Raw genomic sequence first — 13,078 nt, 5'->3', positions numbered from 1 at the left:
GCTGCCTTACAGCAAATAAAGGTAGATAAATCCCCCAGGCCTGATAAGATATTTCCTCAGACCTTGAGAGAGACTAGTGTAGAAATTGCAGGCGCCCTGCCAGATATATTTAAAATGTCCTTAGCCATGGGTGCCGTGCCAGAGGACCGGAGAGTAGCTCATGTTGTTCCATTGTTTAAAAAAGGATCAAAAAGTAAACCAGGTAATTAGAGGCCGGTGAGCCTGACATCAGTAGTAGGTAAGTTATTGGAAGGTGTTCCGAGAGATCGGATATACAAGTATTTGGACAACCAAGGGCTGATTAAGGATAATCAACATGGCTTTGTGTGTGGTAGATTGTATTTAATGAATCTTGTAGTTTTTCAAGGAGGTTACCAAGAAAGTAGATGATTTCAAGTAGATGTCTCAAGTAGATGTCTTTAGTAAGGCCTTTGACAAGGTCCCACATGGTAGGTTAGTTCAGAAGGTTCAGACACTAGGTATCCACGGAAAGGTTGTAAACTGGATTCGAAATTGGCTGTGTGCGAGAAGACAGAGTGGTAGTGGATGATTGTTTCTCAGACTGGAGGCCTGTGACTAGTGGTGTGCCTCAGGGATCAGTGCTGGGACCATTGTTGTTTGTTGTCTATATCAATGATCTAGATGATAATGTGGTAAATTGGATCAGCAAGTTTGCTGATAACACTAAGATTGGAGGCATAGTGGACAGCGAGGAAGCTTGCAGAGGGATCTGAACCAACTGGAAAAATGGGCCAGAAAATGACAGATGGAATTTAATGCAGGCAAGTGTGAGGTGTTGCATTTTGGAAGGACAAATCAAGGTAGGACATACACAGTAAATGGTAGGGCACTAAGGAGTGCAGAGGAACAAAGGGATCTGGGAGTTCAGATACACAATTCCCTGAAAGTGGCGTCACAGGTAGACAGGGTTGTAAAGGCGGCTTTTGGCATCCTGGCATTCATAAATCAAAGTATTGAGTACAGGAGTTGGGTTGTTATGTTGCATAAGACATTGGTGAGGCCAAATTTGGAGTATTGTGTGCAGTTCTGGTCACCCAAGGTTGGTTGGATATTTGTAAGATTGAAAGACTGCAGAGGAGATTTACTAGAATGTTGCTGGGTCTTCAGGAGTTGAGTTACAGGGAAAGATTGAACAGGTTAGGACTTTATTCTTTGGAGCGCAGAAGAATGAGGGGAGATTTGATAGAGGTTTACAAAATTATGAGGAGGTATAGACAGAATTAATACAAGTAGGCTCTTTCCACCTAGATTAGGAGAGCTAAGTACGAGAGGACATGGCTTTAGGGTGAAAGGGGAAAGGTTTAGGGGAACTTCTTCACTCAGTGGTGGGAGTGTGGAATGGGCTGCCATCTGATTTAGTAAGTGTGGGCTCATTCTTAAGTTTTAAGAATAAATTGTATAGATACATGGATGGAAGAGGTCTGGAGGGTTATGGACTGGGTTCAGGTAAATGGGACTAGCAGAATAATGTTTCAGTACAGACTGGAAGGGCTGAATGGCCTGTTTTCTGTGCTGTAGTGTTCTATGGTTCTAAATGTATTGACATGCAACAGTCTGGAAAATGCACCTATATGCTTGGTAAAAGCAGTTGATGATTTAACTTTCTTCGTATCACTATTGGAGGTTAATATCATTTCTGAAGGTATTATAAATGGACCATTTATATAAATTCATATAAACACTGAGGCAGTGGGTTGCCAATTAAGTTCACTGTATGTTCTCCCTGTTCATTAGATCCTTGCCTGTCTCCCACTGGACTTAATTTTCCTTCCCTTAACTAACAAAATTAAATCAAAATAACATGCAGCAGAAATGGCCAACTATGACCATGCCAACTGAAAAAAGAGTTGAGACTTATTCTACTCTGCAGTTCTCAGCCCATTGCCTTTCAGATTACCACACATCATATGGTCATCCAAGTATTTTTTTCCCCCAATCTAATGAGTGTTTCTGCCTCTACCACTTTGTTGGGCATTGAACTCCAGTCCCCCACCATTTACTGCGTGCAAAGACTTTCTCAACTCCCCTTTAACCCTTCCACCAGTTACTTTTAATCTATGTCCCCAGTAATTGGTCTCAACTAAGGAAGACAACATTTCCTGTTTACCTTAACCTGGCCTCAAATTTATATACCTTATTAAATCACCTCTGCTTCCTGACTGCCACTTTTGTTACTTGCCCTGCCTCATTTCCTCAGAGGAGGTCCAGTGTTGCACCCTCCTGAGTAGGATCCTTGATATATTGACTCAGGAAACTTTCCTGGACACATTTCACAAATTCCACCCTGTCCAGGCCCTTAACACTCTGGGTAGTCTGGTCAATACCAGGGAAATTAAGATTTCCCACTAATACAACCCATTATTCTTAAAACTATGAGCAATTTCTCCACACACCTGCTCCTCAAGTTCCCACTGACCATTGGGGGTCTATAATACAGCCCCACTAGAGTGACCTTCCCCTTGTTACTAATTCTACCCATATGGCCTCACTGGATGATTTTCCCCCACCACCCCCCAAGAATGTCATCTCTAACTACCGCTGTTATGTCCTCCCTTATCATAAAGCAACACCCCATCATCTACCTTTACCTCTGTTACACCTATAACATCTGCATCATGTAATATGCAGCTGCCAATACTGCCCTTCTCTCAGCCATGTTTCTGTTATGGCTGTTTTCTACCCATGTCATAGTTTGCAATGTGTATAATGACCTCTGGCTGTTGACCCTCCCCCTTGAGAATGTTCTGCAATCGCTCCAAGACACCCTTGACCCTGGCATCTAGGAGGCAACATCCCATCCCCTGGAGTCTCATTTGCAGTCACTAAATCTCCTGTCTGTCCCAACTATAGTCTCCTATATACAGCTCTTCTCGTTTCCACCCTCTGCTGCTTTGCATCAGAGCCAGTCATGTTGCCACTGATCTAGATGCAGTTGTCATTTTCTCCTGAGAGGCCATCACCCCCAGTAGTATCCAAACTGGTATACTTGTTTGAGGGGGAGCAGCCACAGGAGGCTCCTGTCCTTCCTGGTAGTCACCCATCCATCTGGCTGAATCTTTGGTGTGACCACCTCCCTGAAACATCCATCTATGACACTGTCCCATCTATGCTCCTGAGTCCAACTGCCACTCAAAATGATTCATGTGATCTGAGAGAAGCTGCAGTTGGACACATTTACTACATATGTTCACTGGGGATATTGGACTTCTCTCTAATCTCCTACATCTTAAAGGAGGAGACTACCATCAGTGCCCCTTTTAACAACTCACAGAAAATGAAAAATTGTACCTTGCTTTATCTTGTCGCAGTTTGCCTTCCTCACTGAATCCTGGCATTCACCAAAGCCCCCACTTTGCCCTCAACAGCAGCACTTCTCAAATGGCCATTCTGGTAGATCTGACCTCTTATTTGCTACTAGCCTCACAGTAACAAAGCAAACAGCTCCTCACCTGACAAACAATCTGTTTTTCCTCCTGCTTTAGAACCATAGAACACTACAGCACAGAAAACAAGCCATTTGGCCCTTCTGGTCTGTGCCAAAACAGTATTCCACTAGTCCCATTTAGCTGCACCCAGTCGATAACCCTCCAGACCTCTCCTGTCCATGTATCTATCCAATTTATTCTTAAAACTTAAGTGTGAGCCCACATTTACTACATCAGATGGCAGCCTGTTCCATACTCCCACCACTGAGTGGTGAAGTTCTTCCTAAAACTTTTCCCCTTTCACCCTAAAGCCATGTCCTCTTGTACTTATCTCTCCTAATCTAGGTGGAAAAAGCCTATTTGCATTTACTTTGTCTATACCCCTCATAATTTTGTAAACCTCTATCAAATCTCCCCTCATTCTTCTGCACTCCAAGAAATAAAGTCCTAACCAGTTCAATCTTTCCCTGTAACCCAACTCCTGAAGACCCAACAATATTCTAGTAAATCTCCTCCGCACTCTTTCAATCTTACTGATATCCTTCCTACAGTTAGGTGACCAGAACTGCACACAATACTCCAAATTTGGCCTCACCAGTGTCTTATACAACCTCACCATAACATCCCAACTCCTATACTCAATAGCTTGATTTATGAATGCCAGGATGCCAAAAGCTTTCTTTACAACCCTGTCTACCTGTGACGCCACTTTCAGGGAATTATGTATCTGAACTCCCAGATCCCTTTGTTCCTCTGCACTCCTCAGTGCCCTACCATTTACTGTGTATGTCCTACTTTGATTTGTCCTTCCAAAATGCAACACCTCACACTTGTCTGCATTAAATTCCATCTGCCATTCTCTGGCCCATTTTTCCAGTTGGTTCAGATCCCTCTGCAAGCTTTGAAAGCCTTCCTCACTGTCCACTACATCTCCAATGTTAGTATCATCAGCAAACTTGCTGATCCAATTTACCACATCATCTAAATCATTGACATAGACAACAAACAACAATGGCCCCAGCACAGATCCCTGAGGCACACCACTAGTCACAGGCCTCCAGTCTGAGAAACAATCATCCACTACAACTCTGTCTTCTTCCACACAGCCAATTTTGAATCCAGTTTACAACCTTTCCATGGATACCTAGTGTCTGAACCTTCTGAACTAACCTCCCATGTGGGACCTTGTTAAAGGCCTTACTAAAGTCCATGTAGACAAGATCCACAGCCTTTCCTTCATCTACTTTCTTGGTAACCTCCTCAAAAACTCTACAAGATTCGTTAAACATGATCTACCATGCACAAAGCCATGCTGACTATCCTTAATCAGCCCTTGGCTGTCCAAATACTCAGATCTCTGAGAACAACTTCCAATAATTTACCCACTACTGATGTCAGGCTTACCGGCCTGTAATTATCTGGTTTACTTTCAGAGCCTTTTTTAAAAACAACAGAACACCATGAGCTACCCTCCAGTCCTCTGGCACTGCACCTGTGGCTAAGGACATTTTACATATATCTGGCAGGGCCCCTGAAATTTCTACACTGGTCTCTCTCAAGGTCTGAGGAAATATCTTATCAGGCCGGGGGGATTTATCTACCTTTATTTGCTGTAAGGCGGCAAGCACCTCCTCCTCCTCCTCTTTAACCTCTATATGTTCCATGACACTACTGCTTGTTTCCCTTCCTTCCATAAACACTATGCCAGTTTCCTGATGCAAAAAAACTGTTTAAGATCTCCCTTATCTCCTAAGGCTCCACACATAGATGACCACTCTGATCTTCTAGGGGACCAATTTTGTCCCTTATTATCCTTTAACTCTTCATATACTTGTACAAACTTGGTTTACCTTCACAGTATCTGCCAAAGCAACCTCATGTCTTCTTTTTGCCTTCCTGATTTCCTTCTTTAGTATTTTCTTACTTTTTCCTATACTCTTCTAGTACCTCAGTTGTTCCTAGTTGCCTATACACCTCTTTCTTAACCAGATCGCCAATATCCCTTGAAAACCAAGGTTCCCTATGCTTGTTAACTTTGCCTTTAATCCTGGCAGGAACATGCAAACTCTGCACTCTCAAAATTTCACCTTTGAAGGCCTTCCACTTACTGAACACATCCTTGCCAGAAAACAACTTATCCCAATCCACTCTTCCTAGATCCTCTCATTTCCACAAAATTGGCCTTTCTCCAATTTAGAACCTCAACTCGACCTATCCTTATCCATAATTAACTTAAACTAATGACATTATGGTCACTGGACCCAAAATGCTCACCTACACATACTTCTGTCACCTGACCTGTCTTGTTCCCTAATAGGAGATCAAGTATTGCATTCTCTTTCATTGGTACCTCTATATATTGATTTAGAAAACTTTCCTGAACACATTTGACAAACTCCAAGCCATCCATCCCTTTCACAGTGTGGGAGTCCCAGTCAATATGTGGAAAGTTAAAATCTCCTACTATTACAACTTTGTTTCTTACATCAGTCTGCTATCTCACTACAGATTTGTTCCTCCAATTCTGTCTATTGGGTGGTCTATAATACAACCCTATTAGTGTGGCCTCACCTTTCCCATTCCTCATATACACCCATATGGCCTCAGTAGACGAGCCCTCCGGGCTGTCCTGTCTATGAACATCTGTGATATTTTCCCTGACTAGTAATGCCACTCCTCCCCCTCTATCACGTCTGAAACAACATTAAGCTGCCAGTCCTGCCCCTCCTGCATCCAAGTCTCACTCATAGCAATAATGTCATAACCCCACATGCCAATCCACACCCTAAACTCATCTACCTTACCTACAATACTTCTTGCATTGAAATAGATGCACCCGAGAACATTTCTATCACATACAAACCTTTGATTTGTCGATACCTGCAGTCCTCACATGACCTTTTTCCTCCTCCACATCACTATCTGCTCTAACACTACAGTTCCCCTCCCCCACAAATCTAGTTTAACCCCCCCCCCCCCACCCCAGAGTAGGACTAGCAAAACTACCCGCAAGAATGTTAGTCCCCCTCCAGTTCAGGTGCAAACAGTCCCGTTGGAACAGGTCCCACCTTCCCTGGAACAAAGCCCAATTGTCTAGAAACATGAATCCCTCCCCCCTGCACCAATTCCTTAGCCACATATTTAGCTGCATGATCCTCCTACTTCTAGCCTCACTAGCTCGTGGCATGGGCAGCAATCCTGAGATTGCAACCTTGGAGGTCCTGTCCTTCAACTTTGCACCTAATTCTCTAAACTCTTTGCAGAACCTCCTCCTCTTTCCTATCCACATCATTGGTCCCTACGTGAACCACAACATCTGGCTGCTCACCCTCCCTCCTGAGAATATTGAGAACTCGATCCAAGATATCACAGACCCTGGCACCAGGGAGGCAACAGACCATCCAGGATTCTCGATCTCTCCCACAGAACCTCCTGTCTGTCCCCCTAACTTACAAATCCCCTATCACTACTGCTCTTCTCTTTTCCCTCCTTCCTTTCTGAGCCAAGGGGCCCATCTCGGTGCCAGAGATGCAACCACTGCAACTGGTCCCTGGTAGGTCATCCCCACCAGCAGTATCCAAAACAGTACACTTATTTTTGATGGGAACAGCCACAGGGGTGCTCTGCTGTTTCTGTCTATACCCCTTCCCTTTCCTGACAGTCACCCAGCTACCTGCCTCATGACTTTTAGTGGTGATTATCTCTCTGAAAATCCTGTCTATTTCTGCCTCACAGATGATCCAGAGTTCATCCAGCTCCAGTTCCCGAACTCTGTTTGTCAGGAGCTGCAGCTGGATGCACCTTTTACAGGTGTAGTCATCAGGGACAAGTGTGCTGTCCCTGACTTCCCACATACTGCATACGGTGCGCACAACTGCCCTAACTGCTGCCATCACTACCTACTCCTAAGTTAATTAAATTAAAGGAACTTACCAGCCTTACCTCTCAGGGAACAAGCTCTTCCTCAGTCTCTGCTCACCAAAGCCTCAAAGCTCCACTCCTACCCTGAGCCACTGACACACTGGTCCCTACTCCTCTTCAGTTACTCCTCCTTATATTTGTCCCTGCCATTTACCTCAAGTACACACTCCCTTTAATCAAGCACTCAGCACTCTGTTTAACCCTTCAGTTGCCCTCCACTTATTAAGCTTTTTAAGTGCACTCACCATACCTGAAAGAGAACTGCTGCTCCAACGGCTGCCGGGCTGCTTCTGTAAAAGGAGCCCGGCAGCTAGTTCTGGGTATCACAGTAACAGAACACATGTGTTAATTCCTTTTCCACTATCTAGGGACCAAACAGTCCATTCAGGGGAGGTAGCTGTTCACTTGCACTTCTGACAATCTTGTGGGCTGCATTTCATGTTCCCATTGTGGTCCCCTCTTCAGTGGGGGAACCAAACGCACATTTGGGTCCCAATTTGCAGAACAACTGCATTAAGTCCACAGGGATGACTCTGAGCATCCAATTACCTCCCACTTTAATTCACAGTCCCATTCCCAAACTTGCATGTCTGTGGTCTCCCACATTGCTCTAACTTGAGGAACAGCATCTCATTTTCTGTTGTGTATATTGCAGCCTTCGAAACTCAATGTCACATTCAACAACTTCTGGTAACTTGGTTACTCTGTTGTAACAGAATGGGCCATTCCTGCTGCAGACTATCCATCTGTAAAGTAATTCAGTTTTTTTCTTTCCATTAACACTGCCTGATCTGCTGGGAATCTCTGAATAGCATTTCTCAGCTTTTAAATGTCCTTTTATTTTCTCTCTTTCTAACAATCCTCATTTATCTATCAACCAATTGGCTTTTCACCTCAATAATCCTGGAATTAGGGGTATTCCCTTCTTCCCTCCCCATCCTCTCTACTGCACTGCAGGATTGGACTATGTCTTCTCCATTTTAGTTCATCACCTAGTACCATTCACCTGGATTTAGGTATTCATTGTTCACCATAGATCTGTGTTGCGTTATATAAAAGATCCTTTTTGTGAAGTTGCTTCACATTGTTGCCCTCGTACCTTTCACCTCAAACATAATTTTCCCACTGTGTGTCTGAGCTGGCAATAGAACAGGAGGGGAAACAATGTGGAGTTGTGATATAAACTGACCAACTGGGTACATCCTAAATCAATCAATTGAAGAATTGAGTAATAAGCAACAGGGTGATAATGAAAGAAGTCAAATCAGATGGGTGAGGCAAATCAGAGGAATGAGGAAAAGATTGTATTAAGATACTGGGAGAATTTTCACTGGAGCAGAAAAGGCTTCAGTATATATAGAGGCTTTTTTAAATCATGAAGATTTTTGATGTAGAAAGAAATGATATGGGATTAAATTGGAACGTCTTAACCAAACAACCATAGACATGATGGGTCTAATGGGTCAATTGTGGGTATGACATGTCATTAAATTCTGTATGTCAGTTGTAAATTAGTGGTAAGATTAACTGTTACAATTAGTCATGCATACCTTTAATGCCTTAGCACTTTATTACATTCCAGGGATTCCACACACAAGAATTCAATAGTTCTCTGAAGGCTTTACGTATCTCTTCCCTATCATCCATACACAAGCTCTAGTCGTGTTGCTATTCTCTCCTCAAATCTTCCAGCTATTGTAGATGGATAATGAACCATGTCTGCTCTACTTCAGTGGCAAATTTTTGTAAGCACCGTAGAATTAATCTTCAACATAGCTTATGTCAAGAAAAGCTATAGCAACTATTGCTCAAGGAGGGAATTTGCGCTTGGAGTCAGAGGATGTGAGGGAGGTACTAAATGAGTACTTCACCAAGGAAAATGACATGGAGGATGGTGAGATTGGTGTGGGGTGTGCTGATGTGCTGAGGCATCTTGAGATCAGGGAGGATGTTTGTACTCATTTGAAGAGCATCAAGGGGGATAAATCTGCAAGACCTGATAGGATACATCTCAGGTTACGAGAGAGGCTTGAGAGGAGACTGCTGGGGATACTTTGTATCCTCACTATCAACAGGCAAGGTCCTGGAGGACTGGAGAGTAGCCAACATTGTTCCTTTGTTCAACAAGGGAAATAAGGATAATCCAGGAAAGTATAGGCTGGTGAGCCTCACATCAGTGGTAGGGAAGTTCTTGGAGGAGATTGCGAGGGATAGGATTTATGCGCATTTGGTAAAACATGGCCTGATTAGGGACAGTCAGCATGGCTTTAGGCAGGGCAGGTTATGTCTTACTAACTTGATTGATATTTTTGAAGAGGTGACAAAGATTGATGAGAGTAGGGCGGTGGATGTTGTCTATGTGGATTTTAGAAAGCATTTGACAAGGTCCATCATGGTAGGCTCCTCCAGAAGGTTAGGATGCAATGGATCCATGGTAACTTGGCTGTTTGGATTCAGAATTGGCTTGCCCATAGAAGAAAGTGGTGGAAGGGTGGAATGGGTAGAAAAGTCAGGTACTAAAAGACATGCATTTAAGGTGAGAGTTGGAAAGTTTAAAGGAGATGTGCAGGGGAAGTTTTTAAAACAGAGAGTGGTAGGTGCCTAGAACGGGCTGCCAGGTAATGGTGGAAACAGATACAATAGTGGTGTTTAAGAGCTGTTAGACTCAAGAATATGTGGGGAATCAAGGGAGATTGATTATGTACAGGCAGAAAAGATTTAGTTTAATTCGGCATCGTGTTCAGCGTAGACATCGTGGGCTGAAGAGCCTGTTCCTGTGCTGTACTGTTTTATGTTCTATGTTCTATAGCTATTCTCTACTCTATACTATGGCATATCTCCTTAAAAAGCTGCAGTGATTATTAGTGCAGTGTTACTTACTGACAAAGGGGAAATATCATTAAGGTGCTTGATCCCTGCTTGCTTTTCAGTATTATGTTACAAAATGTGAGCATTTGGAATGTAATGCCTTTTGAATGGACTGCAGGTGATTTGAGCACTGTACCAAAACTAATCCTTTCCTGTGGCAACAACTTGGAACAACTTAACAAAAAAGTTATTTTCTTTAATAACACAAGACAGAGCAATGAAAATCTAAATTCAGGTTAATGGCACTGGGTGATGAATTGAGATGGAGCAAGTGTAGTCTTATCTTGCTTTACATCTGTTATTTCTAAGGTGAAATACAATCCAACCAAAGAGGCTTATTTTTAAATTCAAGCCTCAGTTAAAATGAGAAGTTGTAACAGCGAGATCTCTAGGCAGGCTCTTTAGAGCCAATTGATTTGGCATTGGATCTTCACATTTCTCTTCAGATTTCTCAGAACTTTTGGCTGTGATTTTTCAGCAAGAACCACTCCTGAATTCACAGGATAACAAAAGGTAAAAATATGATTCTGAAACTGTTTTCCCTCCTCTGCTTTATGCAGGTGAAGATGAAACAAGTGAACTTATGACAAAGCTCATGAAGAGACGGGAAAGACTGGCAGATGATTAGTAAATACCATGCACACTTCAAAGAATATTGTTCCAACAAGCACTTGTCTTATTAACTTAATGAATGTAAGCATGTCTGCATTGTATTTAAGTCAAACCACTGAACTTTTACCACAAAAAACTTCAAAGTGAGAGAAATAATCAAATAAAGTAATTGAGAGTGTTCTAGGTTTTACCAAATTGCTTTTGTTCTGAATCTGATCCTGATGCTAGACTAGTGAAGTTATCACAGAACAGTTTAATGCGACAGTTAGTTTTGTTTTGGGTTGTCTCTTTTTATAACTTTGAGAGATTTCCTTCATCATTCTGTGTTATATTCAAAAATAGTCCAAAAGCTTAACAAATTAAAGGACATTTGTGATTGAGGTTTTAAAATTATGTGCAAAAGCTTCCAAATCGCTGAAATTTGGAGTAGCTGTTAACCGCCACAGTAGGAATGGAATTGGAAAAGGAAGTGCTAGTATGGGAAGTGTTCTTTAAATTAGAACTTAATTTAATTAGAACTTAAATTAGAACTTAAATTAGTACACTGCTTACATAATTACAGAAGTTTGCTATGGTAATTTCAAGAGTACAACTCAGATGACACAGTAGCAGAAAGAACATTTAAAGCCCCAATTATTTTTATATCATCAAAAAATTACTTCAGAAATATCATCAGAATAAACAATTTAAACATAATAACAGTTCAAACAGTAAATATAAGCAGATAATTTAATGCTGTTGATTGATTTATAAGAAATGAATGGCAAGTGGGAGGCTTTTAAGAGTGTGATATCAAGAGTCCAGGGGCAGCATGTTCCTATTAGGGTGAAGGGTAAACCTGGTAAGTTTAGGGAACCCTGGCTGATGAGAGATATTGAGGCTCTGGTCAAGTGAAAGAAGGAAGCATACATTGGGTTTAGGAGGTCGGGGACAAGTCAATCCCTTGATGACTATCGAAAAGGTTAAGAATACACTTAAGAAGGAAATCAGGAGGGCAAAGAGAAGGTATGAGATAGCTATAGTAGGTAAGATGAGATGGATCTGGCAGGTAAGGTTAAGGAAAATCATAAGAGGTTCTATTGATATATTAAGAGTAAAAGGGTGAGTAGGTCTCTTTGGAGATCAGCAGGGCCACCTATGTCTCGAGCCACAGGGGATGGGTGGGATTTTTAATGAATATTTCTCCTCAGTGTTTACTGAGGAGAAAATAATGGATGCTCAAGAGATAAGGGAAAAAAGTGGGAATGTTTAGGTGACCATTCATATTACCAGGGTGGTAGTATTTGCAGCCTTCCAGCACATTAAGGTGGATAAATCCCAGGGCCTGATTGAGTGCATCCTTGGACTTTGTGGGAGGCCAGAGGAGAAATTGCGAAGGCTCTTGCAGAGATTTTTGCTTCATCATTAGCCACTGGTGAATTTCCCGAAGACTGGAAGGTGGCTAATGTTGTTGTTAAAGAAGGGCAGCAAGGACAAGCCAGGGAACTACAGGCTGGTCAGCCTGACATCAGTGGTGGGGAAGTTACTGGAGGGAATTCTGAGGGACAGGATCTACCAACATTTAGATAGACAGAATCTGATTAGGAGGAGTCAGCATAGCTTTGTGCATGAGAAGTCGTGTTTGATGAATCTTTTAGAGTTTTTTGTAGAGGTAGATGAAGTTAGAGCAGTGGATGTTTGTCTATATGGACTTTAGCAAGGCCTTTGACAAGGTCCTGCATAGTAGGCTGGTCTGGAAAGGCTGGGTCCCATTGAATCCAGTGAAAACTTGTTAGGTGGATTCAAAATTGGTATTGGTATTGGGTGGCACAGTAGCGTAGCGGTTAGCACGACGCTATTACAGCACCAGCTATGGGGGTTCAATTCCTGTCACTGTCTGTAAGGAGTTTGTATGTTCTCCCGTGTCTGCGTGGGTTTCCTCCGGGTGCTCCGGTTTCCTCCCACATTGCAAAGACATACAGGTAGGTTAATTTGGGTTTAAAATGGGCAGTGCGGACTCGTTGGGCCAGAAGGGCCTGTTACTACGCTGTAAATAAAATTTAAAAATTTAGATTTAAAAATTGTCACTTGTACTGAGGTACAGTGAAAAGCTTGTCTTACAAACCAATCATACAGGTCAATTCATTACACAGTGCAGTTACATTGAGTTAGTACAGAGTGCATTGATGTAGTACAGGTACAAACAATAACAGTACAGAGTAAAGTGTCACAGCTACAGAGAAAGTGCAGTG

General features: G+C 42.5%; 1 protein-coding gene across 1 annotated transcript in view; it reads left to right on the top strand.

Annotated features, from left to right (window-relative positions):
• Window positions 1–11,316, top strand: part of LOC127572587 (signal-transducing adaptor protein 1-like) — a 94,096-nt gene extending 82,780 nt beyond the window's left edge. Inside the window, exon 12 of the mRNA XM_052020006.1 lies at window positions 10,796–11,316. Coding sequence (XP_051875966.1) covers window positions 10,796–10,863 — 68 coding nt within the window. The 3' untranslated portion in view covers window positions 10,864–11,316. The remainder of the gene's footprint in view (window positions 1–10,795) is intronic.
• Window positions 11,317–13,078: the final 1,762 nt, after the last annotated feature.

This window comes from Pristis pectinata, chromosome 7 (assembly GCF_009764475.1).
Source record: "Pristis pectinata isolate sPriPec2 chromosome 7, sPriPec2.1.pri, whole genome shotgun sequence".
In the NCBI taxonomy this organism is placed as follows: domain Eukaryota; kingdom Metazoa; phylum Chordata; class Chondrichthyes; order Rhinopristiformes; family Pristidae; genus Pristis; species Pristis pectinata.
Note: the sequence above shows the minus strand (reverse complement) of the source record. Positions and strands in the feature narration are given on the sequence as shown.